This window comes from Tachypleus tridentatus, chromosome 2 (genome assembly GCF_004210375.1).
Source record: "Tachypleus tridentatus isolate NWPU-2018 chromosome 2, ASM421037v1, whole genome shotgun sequence".
NCBI classification, from domain to species: domain Eukaryota; kingdom Metazoa; phylum Arthropoda; class Merostomata; order Xiphosura; family Limulidae; genus Tachypleus; species Tachypleus tridentatus.
Window position 1 is genome coordinate 36,176,847 of NC_134826.1, and position 19,963 is coordinate 36,196,809.

Sequence of the window (19,963 nt, forward strand, 5' to 3'; positions counted from 1 at the left end):
TTACATTTGATGAGCCTTCCGTGTTTTAAAATTTTATTATACACTCCCTTTATGAGTGGACAACAGAAACGGTTTAGTAGCTAGCTTTTAAATTACGTTTTATGCATTTCGGACTTAAGCTAAATATATTCTTATTCTTCAGTAAAAATAATCATTAGTCAACCAGAAATGTAAGAATTAAACATGACTTAAAATGAGTAAATGTTTTAGTAAAAGACTGAGTCTGATTCGAACCTTCATGAGTAGGTTTGTTTGAATTTCGCGCAAAGCTACGCGACGGCTATCTGCGCTAGCCGTTCCTAATATAGCAGTGTAAGATTAGAGAGAAGGCAACTAGTCATCACAACCCACCGCCAACTCTTGGGCTACCCTTTAAAAACCGAATAGTGGGATTCACCGTCACATTATAACACCCCTACCGCTGAAAGGGTGAGCATGTTTGGTGTGACGGAAATTCGAAACCTCGACTGTCGGATAACGAGTCGAGTGCCCTAACCACTTGGTCATACAGGGCCGTCCGTTCATAATAACGACAAGTTATTTGCAGGTTGTAACTACGAAATGTAAAGTCGTTATGCTTGGCTAAGAAAAGGAAAATATTGATTGCAGTGCTACAAAAAAGGTGTCTTGGGACACAACTATAAATTTGAAGGGTATCATATTCGCTAGTCTAGTTTCCTAGCATTTGTAATTAATCATACAGTTACATAAACACAGTTTCGTAACATTTCTAATTTATCAGCTAATTTGACTTCGAAAAACCTCTTCGTACCATCAATCTTCTCTTACAAAGATAAGTTTTCACTATTGTGATATCCCTTTCTGCATATTTAATTTATACAAAGTTTTCTTAATTTCAAGTACAGTCAAGCCAAATATATCTGCTTTTAACGTTCATGTTTTCGTTATATTTTTGATGTAATTAAAATACAAATGTTGGACTGAATTACTTTGATTTAAATTTCGCATAAAGCCACACGAGGGTTATCTGCGCTATCTCTCCCTAATTTAGCACTATAAGGCTAAAGGAAAACAGCTAGTTAACATCACCCACCGCCAACTATTGGGCTAGTTTTTGTTAACGATTACTGGGATTCACCGTCACATTATAACGCATCCACGGCTGAAAAAGCTAGCATGTTTACTGTGATGGGGATTCGAACTGTTGACCTAGTTTTTGTTAACGAGTACTGGAATTCACCGTCACACTATAACGTCTCCACGGCTGAAAGAGCTAGCATATTTACTGTGACGGGTCTGAAACCCACAACCCTCAGATTGTGAATCGATCACCCTAACCACCTAGCTATACTGTTCCAAACTGAATTAACAGAGAGAAATGAAAAAAATATTCGTAAAATTATCATTCAATGGTCGGGGAGGTGTTGTTGTTTATTATTTATCACAAAGCTATGCAAATGTAAGTCCAACGACATATTGCTGGGAGACAAACCCTAAGAGGGTTATAAAGTTGTGAAGTATATCCATTACACGTTATATCTTTCCTTTTTAAACATGTAGTCTTGAATACTTTGAAAACAATATATTCAAGTAATTTAAAGATGGGCACGATACAGCTGCTGGAGCTTTACGTCATGCTGTGACGGATGGAGCTTATTGAATGGATAATCTATTTACATCCGTATCTGTATTTATATTAATTAATGTAGTATATGCACAAGCACTGATAAAAGTTTTTAAATGTGGCACAGTGCAAAGAAAAATGGTGCACGGTAAAGAAAAAACACAGTTTTGCTATTTTAGGTAAAAACAACTATAAAAACTTGTTTGCGAGGGCCATTTTTATTGACATTTACTTCTTTGAAAATGTTATGTCAAAAATGTTATTGTGCGAGGCTTCAGTTGAATTGTCAGTGGTCCAATTCTGGAGAGTACATTGAATTAATTGAAAACATAAAGAAAAATATTATCAGTAATTTTTCAAGAAACAATTTGCCTAGGGTTAGGGTCACGTGTTCGGATCCCTGTTACCGAATATGTTTGCCCTTTAAGCCATGGAGGTGTTATCATGTGGAGGTCAATCCTATTGTTCGTTGGCATAAAAATAACTCATGGGTTGGCGGTGGATGGTATTGACTAGTTTTCTTTCGTCTTGTTTAGTACTGCTAAATTAGGTATGGCTAGCACATAGATACCTCATCTAGCGAAATTAAAAAGAAACCGAACAAATAAATAATAAATTAAACGTTATGAGAGACATTATTGTGATATTATTATTCAGTTGCATATTCTAAAGCCAAAAGTTGATAACAGGATCACAAAAACACAAAATTGTGACAAACTCTTAGTAATAAGTTTCTTTAATTGTAGTTTATTTTATTTTGCTTATTGTTTTTATCGTTAAAATACAACTAATTGTTAAAATCACTGTCAGAATAAGTTATTAATATTTGTTATTTGTCACTACTTGTTTCAATAAGGTGTGTTGAGAATATTCAGTCGAGTTTATTAAAACCTTACTGAGCAGTTAGGTGATAAATCAATAAACACTTAAGAACAGTTAGACAAGGTCAAACCTACTGATCAAAGTTTTCACAATGATTGTTTAATCAGTATTAATGAATATTATTCACCAAATTATTTTGTTACGTAAACAACTAAATGGGGCAAGGATTACAAAGACAAAATTACAGAGCAAAATGACAAAACTAAATTTTTTATGAAACGTATGAATCCATGCATAATTGTTACAGTTCTTGATCACAGAATGTCAGGTGTAAATGCAACTGTAAAAAATATGTTCAGATTGGCTAAATTTACTCTTATTATGTAACATCTTTTTTGTTTGACTTGTGAATAAAATTACAGAAATTATTTTTGTAATAAATTAATTGGCTTTATAATGACCACATGTTGACAAGCACTACCTATGAGGCCTGTGTGTAATGCCCTCTAATAAATTTATGTTAGTGTTTGTTAAGGGTAGGATCTAAATCATAACCTCAAAAATACAGTTCTTGCAAATGGCTCACTTACTTCAAAACACCCTTTATTCTACTTTTCTCTGTTAAGCTGTGGAACTCACTCTTTAAGTATCGCTCATTACATCCAAACTAACAATCACGCAGCGAAATCCATTCTAACTACCTTTTTCTAACTTAACTTATTCTGTTGGTTACCACAGTTGTATCTAGAGCTTAAATAATCCTTTTTTTCGACAATAGTTCACACAGACTGGTTCATTTATTTTATAACCCAACTGACAAGACAAATTATTTTTCATATATTTGTTGTTAAAATACAGTTGTGAGAAACACTGTAGAAATCCCCTCTTAAGAACTAATCACTAACACGCCGGCTAACTTCACGTTTTCTTTCTTTCTTTTTTTGACTGAACTTCACTTCATTTTCACTAACTTAATGCTTTCTGACTAAACTCGTAACTCTCTATAAATCGCCCATAAAGGCTTAACTGCTAATAGCTCACTCTATATCTGTCTAATTAACACTTGGTGAGAAAATTACCAAAGGTTTGAGTAGCGTGGCGTAAACAATATTACTAAAGCTTAGTGTAGCAATCAACCTGCATACGAGTCGTACCGTATTGGGTAATAAAATTTGTCGTAATTATCCATCAGTGGCATAACGGTATGTCTTCGGACTTACAACGCGAAAAACCTGGTGGACAAAGCAGAGATAACCAAACGTATAGCTTTGGCTTAACTACAAACCTGTCATATCCATCACTTTTAAAATAATTGACGTTTAACACTTTTGTTATGGAAACTAAATAATCATTAACTACATAGCACAACAATTTTTTTTAAAGTTTTGCTTCCTGAAAAGTTTTTGCTGATTGTGACAGGTACCTGGTGGGTATGCACCAATATAGTTTTCGTTTTGCTTCATCACGTAGGAACTCTGAGAAATAGACAGTTAACTGTTTATTGGCACTAACGTATTTAATTGCGTTTATGTTTCTAATACACTATTAAGTTCAACATAATTAAAGGTGTTTTGCTCCTGATTTTTGTTTGTATTCAATGCCCTGTGCATCACGTTGCATTGTCCAACAGTAGTCAGCAAGCATTGACGGATTCCATGATATCGTTTTTCTATTGTAGCAATGTCCTGGTGAAACCTTTCACCGTGTTCGTCACTGACAGCATCGAGATTTGCGGGGAAGACGTCCAAGTGTGAGTGGAGGAAATGAATCTTGAGTGACATGTTACACTTCATTGTTTTGTATGCTTTGAGAAGTTTGTCTACCAGTTGAATGTAATGTGGGGCTCTGTAATTGCCAAGAATATTGTCAACAATGTCTTTGAAGGCTATCCAGGCAATCTTTTTCTGCCTAACTAACAAATCTTCGAACCGCTTGTCACTCATAACATATCTGATCTGAGGGCCAACAAAAATGCCCTTTTTGATCTTGGCCTCAGTTATTCTTGGGAACATCTGTCTTAAATAACAAAAACCTTCACTTTCTTTGTTCATTGCTTTCACGAAATTCTTCATAAGTCCCAATTTTATGTGAAGAGGAGACAAAACATCTTTGCCGGGTCGACAAGCGGCTCATGCGCCACATTTTTCTGTCCTGGAACTAACTTTTACAGAGTAACCAGCTCTGTCTAGAATAATGTGACTCTTTGGCACGACTGTCCCATTCACAAATGAAACAACAGTACTTTGTATAGCCGAGCTGCAGTCCCAGTAACAGAGCAATGACTTACAGATCTCCACAAATATTCCAGTTGTACTTGCTGTACTGGATGTGCTTCAGCAACATTTCCATGTTCTCGTAGGTTTCTTTCATTTGTGCTGTACAGCCAACAGGTATTGAAGGGTGAACGTTGTCATTGTGTAACAGAACAGCTTTGAGGCTTAACATTGATGAATCAATAAAGAGACGCCACTCTTGCGGGTCATGGTCACAACCCAAAGCAGAGAACAATATTTTGATGTCAACACAGAAACAGAGACTGTTAACTTGTGCAAATAATTTGGTTACATCATCTTGGCAGCTTTGAAAAACAGAAATTTTCGTACCTGGTGACAGCAAACACCATTCCTGCAGTCTCGAACCAAGCAATTCGGCTTCTGCTTTTGACAGACTTAAATCTCTGACTAGATCGTTTAATTCTGACTGTGTTATGAGATCTGGATCGCCTGAGGAGCACTGTTTAAAATCCTGATCAATGTCACTGCCAGTTCCCTGCATTTGGTGGTTTCGGAATTGGAAGACTGTCGTCATGTGGCATGGGTCTCATTGCTGAAGGCAAATTAAGGTATCAATTGACTTCTTGTTTTGGCAGAGAAACCAGATACATTAGTCAAACAGAAGTAACAGTCCGTCACATAGTCCTTCTGTTCTCGACATATCATCGGGACAGCAAACGGCATTGTCTTTCGAGTGGCTCTGAGCCAAGCTCTCAGACAGACAGCACATGTCGCACAACAAATGTGAGACGCCTATTCCTGGTCTTGATCACCAATTTTACAGCCGAAGTACAGATGATATGCTTTCTTCACAAGAGCATTCATTGAGCGTCTCTGATGAACAAGCGAATACTCGCCACAAATATAGCAGAATGTAACGCGGCTGTTACGACATTGACGAGACATACTGACAGACAACACCAATCGTCCTATAAAAAGTCTGTAACATCTAACTTACTTGTTACAGTGCTACTGAGGCAATGCTATATTCTGAAACAATACGTACACACTACACACTACAATGAACATCATCTGTGTATGCAAGCCATTTTTATAGCCTGCTGAGACAGTGTCAAGTTGACTCCGGCCTGCCCAGGCATGCCCGGGCTGCATACTTCTACAGAACAGCTTCCGACCTGGCCTGATTTCGTGCCTGGACATGTGCTCAGACTGTACAAATCATTGTTTATAGGTCTCTTACAGAAACGAAAATTTTTGGACACAAATATAAGAAAAAACATGACAAAACTAAAGACTTCGATGAAACGGTACGTGTTGAGCAAATTTGGATGTGATTTTCGTGATCAGCAGCCAAAATTCTATAAGGAACACCCAACAGCGTTCAAGAAGCAAAACCTTTGTTGTGCAGTGCTATTAAATCACGAAATCAACGAAATAATAACTTATACGCTAAACAATCTTGTACATCCGACATGCTTGGCACAGTTCTGAAGCTATGGTGAATACAAGGTTGGGAAGGAGAGGGCAGATTAAAGAACAATTCGCTTATGGTTTGTATCATTGCAGCTGCATATCATTCTAGTAAAGATATTATTAAATGGATTTAATTTTAGATATAGGACGTGAAACATGTGAAATGTATACCCGTTTAATACTACTGAACGTCAACAATTCGCAAACGAACAAATTGCAGTTATCATGAAGGAGTTTTTTTTCTGTTAGCATATGAAGAGGTTGTTCAGGTAGGACAATCCCTCGAACCTCGTTGGGATCAATGCCTGGTATTAAAGTAACAGTATAGAAATTTTAAAGTGACTTACCCAGAGTCTGGAATTTAGCTGTTTTAAAAATCTTTGCAACAAGAAAGAGATTAATTCGAAAGATCAGACCACCAGTAAGTGCAAGACTATTTTCAAAACATAGAAGGGCAATTGCACGGTTACCTGATGAAACTTATTTAATAATGTTGTTTTGTTGTTGTTGTTTTTTTATTTAAGCACAAAACTATACAATGGGCTATCTGTGCTCTGCCCACCACGGGTATCGAAACCCAGTTTTTAACGTTGTAAGTCCGCAGACATACCACTGAGCCACTGGGGGGGTAAGTATTTAATAAAGTGCATGCTTAACTCAGTAGCATCGACTTATTAAATATCGGTATTCCTCATGACTATAAGTTCTATACCTCTAACATTAAAATGTATTCCCTAGAACTTAACACTTTCTTATCAACAAAAACTAAAATTTCGTTTAAAGGTAAGTACAAGGGTGACATTATGAAAAATAAATTTAGCTAATTTCATTAATATTTACAACTTTCCATACAGTGTTATTCATTCTGTTTTTTTATTAATTTATCTTGAGACACTCACAATCAATTCGTTTCTTTTTTCCGTACAAATAGCGTTTCAGAATCGATATTTATTACCTTAATTTCTCTTAAAATTTTTACATATTACAATTTATCTTGGACGATCTTCCTATTTATTATGTTACATATTACATTTTCAAATAGCTGAAAATTTGAATTTGAAATTAGAAGTTAATTAAAAATCGATATACATCAATTTGCTTAATATTTGCCAACAAGACTGATATACGCGACTTTCTTTCTTAACACAAATATAGTTTTCTATACAAATAATAATACAATATACAATAACAGTTATTACAAATAACAATACAATATACAATAACAGATTACAAATAATAATTTATATACAAAAGTTTTATAAACTTACAAACAATACTAAGTCTTCTGTCTGGTCTGAAACTGAATATTTTATCGATGGTTCACGATGAGAGAGAGATAATTCTGAGTTGATATTGTTACACTTCTCCTTATGTCTAGCCTCATGCTGTTTTCAAGCTGTCTTTTCTCCGACGAAGATTTTTGGTGTTCTCGTAGAAATACTAACGTTCGAACTTAATTTACTGAAGTCAAACGGTTTGTAATATTCGAAATCTGTAAATGTTCCTGTTCAAACACCTATAGCTTTCCGAATAAGAAGAACTTATCACTGTTATATCTTCCGAGGTTTATAGTATACTAACTGTAACAAACCAACAATGTATACTGTCTGTCCGTGTTAGGACCGGTATTGCCAGGTGGATTAAGGCGTTCGACTCGTAATCCGAGGGTCGCGGGTTCGAATCCCTGTCGTACCAAACATGCTTGCCCTTTCAGCCGTGGAGGTGTTATAATGTGACGGTCAATGCCATTATTAATTGATAATATTATTAATTACTTGATAAAAGAGTAACCCCAGAGGAAAATTAGATATAAATTCAAATTATAATTCAATTTATATTTATCAATGTCATTATCAAGGTTCTTTTGAATCACCCTTCCTTGAACAACTAGAAAGTTATAACAAAAGTGAATTGGATGAAACTTCCAAACTTTTAGAATTAGAGTTAAAAAGTCAATGAGAAAAAATGAACTAAAATAATTTTGTTCAGATACAAATCGATAATTATTTGTTGTTTGCGGAAGCATTAGGGGAACTACTCTTGTATCTCCACTAGCCAATCAGAGCTGAGTGATAAAGATAAGTTAGAAATCCAGTTAAAACTCAAACAAATCTAGCTTGAACAAGCCCGCACCGACGCTGAGAAAGAGCAACCCCCTAGCGAAGATGAAACAATAAGTAAACGTTTCATGGTCGAAAAAATTCGTATTGAAGCCGAAAAAGGAAATTAGACTGAAAGAAGTGAAAATTAGGCTCAACCCCGAACGACAAAGGCAAAATGACAACTTTGAACTCAATCAATATATTAAAGTACCGCCATTTAATGAATATAAAGTTGATAAGTATTCCCAATATTTTGAAAAGGTTGCCCAAACTCTGAAATGGCCCACTAAAACGATGATACATATCGAGATTTGATTATCTTCCAAATTCATGTTTCAGTTTCCCTTTATTTAAAAACGTAATATGTAACGTACGTAACATAGTAAATCGAAGACTCGTCCAAGTAGTTATAATGTGTAACAATATCAAAATCCAAGAATTGTGCATCATAAGTTTGTGCAATGCTTAGTTTCCCCTTTCATAACTTGACACAGATATTTTTAACCTTTTCCTTTACGGAAAAAATAAAAGATTTATCATATTGAGCATCAGAGCCAAAGTTAAAATTATATTGTATGAGGTAATCATGACGAATACTCACGAACAACTTTTTAAGATAATTCATATGAATATTAACACTAAGTGAAACAACCATTTTACTACCTTCAACAAACTTATACTCCTGTCAGGATGTATATACAGAAATAAAAATCTATTTCCGTAATACCTAAATATTTAAAGGCTCAGGAACTCGAAATGAAATAAGGAATATTTTTATAGTACTCAAAACATTTCAAAAAAACTTTTAAAGAATACATGTTATTTCATGGAGCTCTGTAGCTAATTAAGACTAATAAAAGGACAAAATTAGTCAACGTGTCAGATTCTGTTTCGTTAAAAATTAATTAAACTTTTGTTTCTACAAATGTGTCAAAATTACTAATTAGTATTATGATCAGTATAAGGGTGCAATGGAGATAGATGTGAGAAATATTAGTTATGATTGAGAGAGGTGAGAAAGCGATCAAAGTTTGGTCATACTCTAACGAATTAAGGCATTGCAGTACTCTAAACCATTAAAATAATTTTGTTCTGCATGTATTTGAGAACTGAATACAAAAGTTCAACTAAAGACGAAAAAAGAAGACAGGTAGATATGAGAGAGAACGAATAAAGTGGGAAAGGCGAAAGAAGAATGTGATATGACGCCAGTAAGAAACAAAACGTTGTTCTAAGCTTATATATTATTGATTATATTAATATAAAGCAGTTTGCTATGTTTACATTTATATGAGTAAGTTTTTGATTTAAAAATGTGCATCGTAAATAAAGTTAATGGACACGAAAGGTGAAAGTGAATTGAGAATACAGCACGATCCAAAGAGTGTCAAAGTAATCACAACAAAACGACTAACTAGCTCTGTCAACCTAAACACATTTTAAATTGTAACATATATTGTTGAATATTTTAGCTCTTTGTTTTCAAAATACTCATTAACAAATAAACGAACCTTTCATCAACTTCCAAACTTGATCAGTTTATTAATATGTACGTTTCAAGTTGATGAAGCCTATCGAGAATATGTTCACTTAAGACGACGTTGCCAAACGAAGTTCGAACATGTAATATCTCGAAATTTTTCAGAAAACAAAACGTTCCCGGTACTGATGATATTCCAGAAATTTGGCAAAAGTAATGTTTTCTTTCTTCTTATCTTCATTTATAATATGTTTAATTCCAAAAATGTTCTTTTTTGTATTATATGTGTAGTAGGCTTTACAAAATATCTTTCCAAAATTATCCAACACTGTATATTTATATATAATTATCCAACACTGTATGTTTATATATATAATAATCCAACACTGTATATTTATATATAATTATCCAACACTGTATATTTATATATATCTAATAATTCAACACTGTATATTTATATATATAATAATCCAACACTGTATATTTATATATATAATTATCCAACACTGTATATTTATATATAATTACCCAACACTGTATATTTCTTTCCAATGAAATTTTCACATAAGTGTATTGAACAACTTCTCATTTTCCAAGATCTTTACATAATTAAATGTCTTTCCTTTCGTCAAACGGAAAACATTGCCTTCATTAAAATGGTTACAAGGCCATCATTATGTGTGTATATAAAATATTGCCAGCGATTAGAGCACAACGCAAATTAAACCTTCATACATTCATTTAAAACGCTTCACTAATAATAACTTAAGATAAACCAACACGTGATAGTGTACTATATGTTAATGAATCTCATTTTCCTTTATATCTTGTACTTCCATTGTTCTAGGAAATTAACGCGCTATCAAAGCATTGTTTACGGAATTATATTGATCCAGTGTTAACCTAGCCTCCTCGGTACTGGGTGACTTTCCTGTGTCTAAAACTGTAATTGTAACGTTTTGTGACATTGTAAATTTCGCAAGGTTTAGAAAAACTGACAAAAAGTAATAATAAAGCTAATTTAGTAGCTTCTTTCTACAAAACATATATATAAGATTTACACCAGCGAAGATTTATAACCAGATGTTTGACAAACTACTACTCTATTCAGAGTCATTCGCTGCGTGGGTTCTAATTACCTATTCTTATATGCATCAACGGACACATGGTGGTTCGTTTATTAACCTTATTATTTCAAATCCAAGAAAATTAGGTTTGTACGATGCAACTCTTGTAAGGAATTAACTGAGAACTAATTACTTTAATTTGATGTGCAAATAAAATTATTTGGATATTAAAACTGTCATGATTTAAAATATTTGTCATTTGTTCACCAGGCACGTGGTGTAATCTCAATTAGTATGATGTATTTATATTCTTAATTAAACACGTAATTCAATGGTAATCTCTAAGCACAATGAAATACAAGAATAATTGCGCCACAATTTTAAAGATTATTGTAACAGGGGATTTAAAATACGTTGTTTGTATTTTCAGATTAAAAGTAAAACAAGTTTAGTAAAAGTTGTTTTCAAAATAATTTTTGAAATATTTAGACAGTTTACTAAATACGTCAATAAATGTTTTAATTACATTTTGTAGGGGGATGGACCTTTGGTGATGCTTTCTGTCAGATTCAGGGCTATGTTGACATGCTCTGTCGGCATTTATTCTTTTGGCTAATGGCTCTTCTTGGTGTTGAAAGGTAGGCATATAGTGCTCAAATTATGAAGTAAAATTGAAAAACTGTAACAACTTTTTCATTAATGCCATAGTTATCAAGATAAAAATATAAAACATAGTATATATGGTGTACATATGTTAACACTGAAGGAGACAACATAGTATATATGGTGTATATATGTTAATACTGAAGGAGACCAGTGTTGATAAGAATGAATATATTGTTATAACATTTAAGATTGTAATATATGTTGTATCAATACTCAAGTAATAAAGGAAATATTTGTATATTATAAAATAATATCAATTGTGTTCAACTTAATGGTAAAGCAGAAACTATGCATAATCAGAATGTTGTTGATATTTAAAAACACAGTGGCACAGCGGAGTGCCTGTGAACTTACAACGCTAGAAACTTTGTTTCGATACACGTGGTGAGCAGAGCAGAGATAGCCCCCTTGTGTAACTTGTGCTTAACTTCAAATAAACAAACACTTCCTCATTCTAACGTGCACAAGTTCAATACCAACCAATGAAACCGACTAAAATAAACTTAAACATAAAAAAATAAATATAATCGGAGACATGAATACATATAACTTATAAAATTGTAGTTTCTAATAATTTGTTACGGTCACAATTATTAAAATTCGACAGAATGCTAAATTACAAATATATTGTATTATCAATGGTAAGCACAGAGAAACACATTCTATAACTAATATAATGTCTTATGCTTACTCAATTATAAGCTTTAAAACTTTTAACGCTGAAATCCGTGATTAGATATTCGAGTTTAGAAGATTCATAAAAATAACCAAAGATTATTTGTTATATCAGATATAACACTGATAGGAATTTATAAACAATTGCCTATCTGTGCTGCATCCATCATAGGTATCGAAATCAGCTTTCTGACGTAATAAGCCCACAGGCTTATCGTTTTGCCTCTTGTGGGAAGGGGTGCAAAAGAAGAAATGGTTGATTAAAAACTGATGAAAACTGTTCTTATAATACAAGACATGAAATTACATTTGTTCTTTTGTAATTTCGCGCAAAGCTAGTCAAGGGCTATCTGTACTAATCATCTCGAATGTATGTGTGTTAGACAAGAGGGAAGGCAGCTATTCAGGACCACTTACCACAAAATGTTGTACTATTTTACCCAGTAAATAGTGGGGTTGACGTTGCATTATAACGCCCTTACGGCTGAAAGCCAAGAATGTTTGGTGTGAGGGGGATTCGAACCTGCGACTTGTAGATTAGTAGTTAAGAACCCCAATCATCAGTCCACACCAGATCACAATTGTTTGTTGTTAAACACAAGGAACTAACTACCTGTGCTGTTTCCACCACTGTTTTCGAAATCCAGTTTATAACGATATAAGTTTTCAGTCTTACCGCTGGATCAGTAGGAGGTTATGGAATTACATATGAAATTCTACTTCGTAAGAATAAATGCATGAGAATAAATTATTACTACTAACACGTTTAAATATTTTTGTATGTCAGAAATTGTAAATACGTTAATTTTTTTAACGCTGAAATTATTGGTTTAGTTTGTTTTGAATTTCGCGCAAAGTTACACGAGGGCTATCTGCGTTAGCCGTCCCTAATTTAGAAGTGTAAGACTAGAGGGAAGGCAGCTGGTCATCATCACCCACCGCCAACTCTTTGGCTACTCTTTTACCAACGAATAGTGTGATTGACCGTAACAATATAACGCCTCCACGGCTGAAATGGCGAACATGTTTGGTGTGACAGGGATTCGAACCCGCGACTTTTGGATTAAGAGTCGAGTGCCTTAACCACCTGGCCATGTCGGGCCCTGAACTTATTCTGGAATTAAAAAAGGTAAATGTTCAAGGGCAATGGAAACGTAATGATTTGGACATTAAATCAAACATTTCTAATGAAAAATGCACTTGGAAACTACGACCGTTTATGGAATTTAAAATCTTATTAATTAATTTGAAAATAAAAAAGGCCTTAATGTTTTAATAGCATAATAATTAAGTAACTAAACCCACTTAACACGTCTGTTGTTTATGTTTTCATGAGATTGTTAAATATAATATTTGAATTAATCCAAATATTTGGACAATTTAAGATGTCAGTTATTAGACCAATATTTAATATCGGAGAAATGAACGAGAGTGGCATCTCCTTACAGTTTTAACCTGTCAAAGTGGTATGAAGATTTTAAACAAATATTAAACGAGTAATAATAATACTCGATTATCAAGTATTATTGATAATAATATTTTTCCACGGTCAGCGTACACTTTTTCTTTTATCAGGAACAATTTGTACAAATACCCTAAAACAAATAAATGATATGATTATATATATATACATATAACAATATGGTTTTCCACTTAAAAAGAGTGCAATATTTTTATTATAATATTTCTCGGATGAGATAAACTTATATTTAAATATGCTTTTGTAATAAACTAACTGTCTATATAAGGTCCGTTTCCAGAATGGTATAAAAATAATTTAAGATATAGTCATATTAACAGTTTTTCATAGTGAACCAGACTGGTTTCTGCTAAAGCATTAATGACTCAGAATTGTAAAACTCCACTTATCACTACGCAGAAGAGATACCGAAACAGCTTTTAAATATAATGTTACAGAGGTTGTTTATTCGTACGTTGTTCTTTTGAATGAAGCAGAAAGCTACTCAAAGGGCTATCTGTGCTCTGCCCACCCCGGATATCAAAGGCGGTTTTTAGCGTTGTAAGTCCACAGACATACCACTGAGCCACTGGGAGACTTTTTCGCATCTCTCTAATTTCATTTACATTATGAGTCCTGTTACAACACCTTATCTACATGTTTGATTTAAACATTATAATGAGCCAGGCACAGTACGTACTTTTTGACACGTTTTAGTTTTATGAGAAATAATGATCTATGAAATGTGATGACAAAAATACATTTATTATTTCAAATTATTGCACTCGCAACATAGTTAAATATTGTTGCTTGATAGTTAAAATTAGCTACGCAAGGTACTGCTTTGGTGCATCTGTGTAAACTTTCACTTTCTGAACAAACATCTTTAAAAATTATATGCGCTATTCTAAAACACTTTCATTCTACTGTTTTCTAATTTTTCTGTAGATATTAATTTTAAGGCAAGTCTGTGTATAATTGGGCATCCGATGAAAAATACCTAAGTAAAAATGGTGTCCTTGATTTTTAACAGTATTCTTCAATAAACGTAAATAAAATAACGACCTCTATCTCAAGAATGTAACTTTATTAACTCAATATTTCGCTGCTATAGCATCGTCTGGAGCTGTCGATATTCTACAAGCTAACTAATTCCGTTAAACTTAAATTATATTGTATTATATCAAAATATGAAGAAATTATTTAAATGCGTAATATATTCTATTCCAAATCCAATTATATTAATAATTCATTTGTTGGGGCCCGGAATGGCCAGGTGGGTTACGGCGTTCGACTCGTAATCTGAGGGTCGTGGGTTCGAATCCCCGTCACACCAAACATCCTCGCTCTTTCAGCCGTGGGGGCTGTTATAATGTGACGGTCAATTCCACTGTTCGTTGGTAAAAGAATAGCCCAAGAGTTGATGGTGGGTAGTGATAACTAGCTGCCTTCTCTCTAGTCTTACACTATCAATTTAGAGACGGCTAGCGCAGATAGCTCTTGAGTAGCTTTGTGTGAAATTCAAAAAACAGAAGCCAATCGGCAGCAATCTCGATCCCAGGATTATTGACCTTCGCAAGTCTCTCAAAGATTTCAAAACTAAATTCATAATTAAACTTACTTTACATTATTAGAATTATTAATACTTTAACTTTTCTGTATTGGTATTATACCTAAATATTGCTACACATTTTTATTTTCTCTATTTCCCACCACCTCTTGACGTTATTTTATTTTTAACTTTATCTTTATAAGGACTGGTTAACATTTCTTTCAACTAAGTCTCTTACGTACTGTACAAAACTTTTTGGAACAAACTAAACCTGACACCAACAACTCTAGGTTATGATTGGCTAGTGCTCAAGGCTAACTCATATTTAACATTGTTGATTTGAATTGTTTTAACAACACTATAAATTAAAGAATGTTTGACATTATATTAGTATCATATGTACTTTTTAAACACTTGTTTTAACGTTTTAGTTACGAATAATAGTGTTCCAATTCAGTATATTGATTGCTGCTGACAAAGTTGTGATAGCGAAATATTGAGCTAAAAAAGCTACATACTGGAGATATTTAGGGTGTGGACAAAATTGAAATATGACGCTATGCAATGACCACATCAATCACCTGACAGCTAAATTTTGAGCTAATAAAGCTACATTCTGGAGATATTTAGGGTGGGGACAAAACTGAAATATGATGCTATGCAATGACCACATCAATCACCTGACAGCGAAATTTTGAGCTAATAAAGCTACGTTCTGGAGATAATTAGGGTGAGGACAAAATTGAAATATGACGCTATGCAATGACCACATCAATCACCTGACAGCAAATTTTTAGCTAATAAAGCTACATCTGGAGATAATTAGGGGTGAGGACAAAATTGAAATATGACGCTATGCAATGACCACATCAATCACCTCACAGCGAAATTTTGAGCTAATAAAGCTACATTCTGGAGATATTTAGGGTGGGGACAAAACTGAAATATGATGCTATGCAATGACCACATCAATCACCTGACAGCGAAATTTTGAGCTAATAAAGCTACGTTCTGGAGATAATTAGGTGAGGACAAAATTGAAATATGACGCTATGCAATGACCACATCAATCACCTGACAGCAAATTTTGAGCTAATAAAGCTACATTCTGGAGATATTTAGGGTGGGGACAAAACTGAAATACGATGCTATGCAATGACCACATCAATTACCTGACAGAGAAATTTTGAGCTAATAAAGCTACATTCTGGAGATATTTAGGGTGTGGACAAAACTGAAATAAGATGCTATGCAATGACCACATCAATCACCTGACAGCGAAATATTGAGCTGAAAAAGCTACATTCTGGAGATATTTAGGGTGTGGACAAAACTGAAATATGATGCTATGCAATGACCACAGCAATCACCTGACAGCGAAATATTGAGCTGAAAAAGCTACATTCTGGAGATATTTAGGGTGGGGACAAAACTGAAATATGATGCTATGCAATGACCACATCAATCACCTGACAGCAAATTTTGAGCTAATAAAGCTACGTTCTGGAGATAATTAGGGTGAGGACAAAATTGAAATATGACGCTATGCAATGACCACATCAATCACCTGACAGCAAATTTTGAGCTAATAAAGCTACATTTTGGAAATAATTAGGGTAAGGACAAAATTGAAATATGACGCTATGCAATGACCACATCAATCAACTGACAGCAAAATTTTGAGCTAATAAAGCTACGTTCTGGAGATAATTAGGGTGAGGACAAAATTGAAATATGACGCTATGCAATGACCACATCAATCACCTGACAGCAAATTTTGAGCTAATAAAGCTACATTTTGGAAATAATTAGGGTGAGGACAAAATTGAAATATGACGCTATGCAATGACCACATCAATCAACTGACAGCAAAATTTTGAGCTAATAAAGCTACATTCTGGAGATATTTAGGGTGGGGACAAAACTGAAATATGATGCTATGCAATGACCACATCAATCACCTGACAGCAAAATTTTGAGCTAATAAAGCTACGTTCTGGAGATAATTAGGGTGAGGACAAAATTGAAATATGACGCTATGCAATGACCACATCAATCACCTGATAGCGAAATTTTGAGCTAATAAAGCTACATTCTGGAGATAATTAGGGTGAAGACAAAATTGAAATATGACGCTATGCAATGACCACATTAATCACCTGACAGCAAATTTTGAGCTAATAAAGCTACGTTCTCGAGATATTTAGGGTAAGGACAAAATTGAAATATGACCTTATGCAATGACCACATAAATCATCTGATATCTGTCTTATCTAAAAAATTATAAGCTGAGTTAAACTGATTAATGAAAGATCGCAAACCAAACCCGGAAGACAAACTTTTTGAAGTACTCAGAGAAGGATGGCAGTCAACCATTCAGGAATATCTGCACAAACTCATTTAAAGCAAGCACGTCGATGTGAAGCAGTACTGATATTCTAAGAAATATCCATTAAATATTAACTTGTGAAACATTTTTACGTTCATTTAGTTTAATTTTTACGTTCGATTACTGCAGAGAAACTTGTTTGATCATTTTGTAGGATAATTGGAATAAGATCTATGAAACTACAGCACGTGCACAACACTTTTTATGAGAAAATGTAACTAAAATTAAGAACAGTTCAGGCAGGTATTTACGAAAGCCAGTGTTAAAATTAGAATTTCAGGTTATACTTGAACAGATCTCGTCGAACACGTTCTAAAAATTGCCACTTTTGTGTATTTTTCTTTTTATAATAAAAGAGATAACAAATTAACAACGTTTTCAAGAAGAAGAACACTTTTGTCCAAACCCCGGAGTTCGTGATGTTATTTACGGTTATAGAAATGTTTCAAAATAAACTCCTGTTTGCGTTAAACAAAGTTAAAAATAATAAAACTGTTCAATTTTCCAGAGGAATATATCGAAAGAAAAGTAACCTACAGGTAATTAAATTATAGCCCTCAAACTATTAAAAACGATACTTTTATCTTCTTAAGGTAGGATTACAACAACCTCGTTGTGGACGTTGAAATACTTCGAACTATTACTATTAAAGCGGTGTAACGTGTTATAAGCCTAGCAGGATTCTGATGGAGTTATAACAAATATTTTGTTATTTTCTCACCAGGTGATTTGCTATATCTGGTTAGTGAGATAAAGGTCAAACCGTTCTTCGAAGTTGCTCTCTCTATGTGTTTTATGTGTTAGAGGTCCACAATTAGTGCTGGTAAGTCCTTCCTTACAGATGGTTCCTTTTTAAAACCGTCGCACTAAACATGCTCGCCCTTTCAGCTCTGGAGTCGTTATAATATGACGGTCAATCCCACTATTCGTTGGTAAAAGAGTAGCTCAAGAGTTGGCGGTGGGTGGTGATGATCAGCTGCCTTCCCTCTAGTCTTACACTGCTAAATTAGGGATGGCTAGCGCAGATAGCCCTCGAGTAGCTTTGCGCGAAATTCAAAACAAACAAAGGATGCGTTGTAAGATAACCAGCAGCGACACTTTAACGGAAGGAATAACATTACATACCATCAAAACTAGATTAGAGCCAACAGCATTAGGGAGAACCTAATAAAGGCTAGCGGTGCCTCATACTTATAAGAAATTGAGTTACTAATGATATACTAACTAGCGTCTTCATCGTTAACAAACGCTTCAGAAGCAATTTCTTTCAGCTACTGTGTAGCCGGCGTATCATTCTCTGGCTGTATTACATGATGACGGTTACAATGTAAACCAAGGAGAAGCGATACTAATGTCGAAGAAAAACTGGATTTGATTATGTTGAACCCAGTTAGTTAGAGAGAATATCGTGTTGTTAGTCTATTTTTTTGTACATAAGTTAGGCTTGGTATAAGGGTTAATAGAAATCATTTCTTTGCTGTGTTCTGGATAACGATGTCGTACAGTCTATACGAATGGCATTATATTGGGAATAACCCTAACTTTTAACATGGTTATGAGAATTTTCAAAATGCGTGTGTTGAGTAATGATATGTCGAACCCACATTCTTGTTTGTTTTGAATTTCGCACAAAGATACTCGAGGACTATCTGTGCTAGCCGTCCCTAATTTAGCAGTGTAAGACTAGAGGAAAGGCACCTAGTCATCACTACCCACCGCCAACTCTTGAGCTACTCTTTTATCAACGAATAGTGGGATTGACCGTCACATTATAACGCCCCCACGGCTGAAAGGGGGAGCATGATTGGCGCAACGGGGATGCGAACCCGTGACCCTCGGATTACGAGTCGCACGCCTTAACACGCTTGGCCATGCCTGGCCAGCCACATTCTTGACGTGAATGCAGTTCTGCTTTTCTGTGTCGTTTTATATGACAAGTGAAAGACAATAAACATGGTTTGTGCTGCTCAGTGACGTTTCGTAATACAAGAGAAAGACACTAAACATGGGTTGTGCTGTTCTGTAACGTTTTGTAACACAAATGAAAGAGAATAAACATGGGTTGTGCTGTTCTGTGACGTTTTGCAATAGAAGTAAAAGACACTAAACATGGGTTATGCTGTTCTGTAACGTTTTGTAACACAAATGAAAGAGAATAAACATGGGTTGTGCTGTTCTGTGACGTTTTGCAATAGAAGTAAAGGACACTAAACATGGGTTGTGCTTGTCTGTGATGTTCATAACACAAGAAAAATATGTTACGTATTATAATTTATCTCGAACAAGGCTCCGATTTATTATGTTATGTTTTACGATTTGAAATAGCCCGAAATTTTAATTTTAATTTAAACGTATGTCGATTGTATGAAATTTATAATATTTGCCAACAAGATTGATAAAGTTTTCTTAGAATAATATAATTCATAACAAAGGTTATTGCAAATAATAATTGACATACA

At 34.3% G+C, this 19,963-nt stretch overlaps 1 protein-coding gene across 1 annotated transcript in view; it reads left to right on the top strand.

Moving 5' to 3' along the window:
* Window positions 1-19,963, top strand: part of LOC143245471 (uncharacterized) — a 106,885-nt gene that overhangs the window by 76,305 nt on the left and 10,617 nt on the right. Inside the window, exon 4 of the mRNA XM_076491831.1 lies at window positions 11,299-11,401. Within this exon, the coding sequence (XP_076347946.1) occupies window positions 11,299-11,401 (103 nt within the window). The remainder of the gene's footprint in view (window positions 1-11,298; window positions 11,402-19,963) is intronic.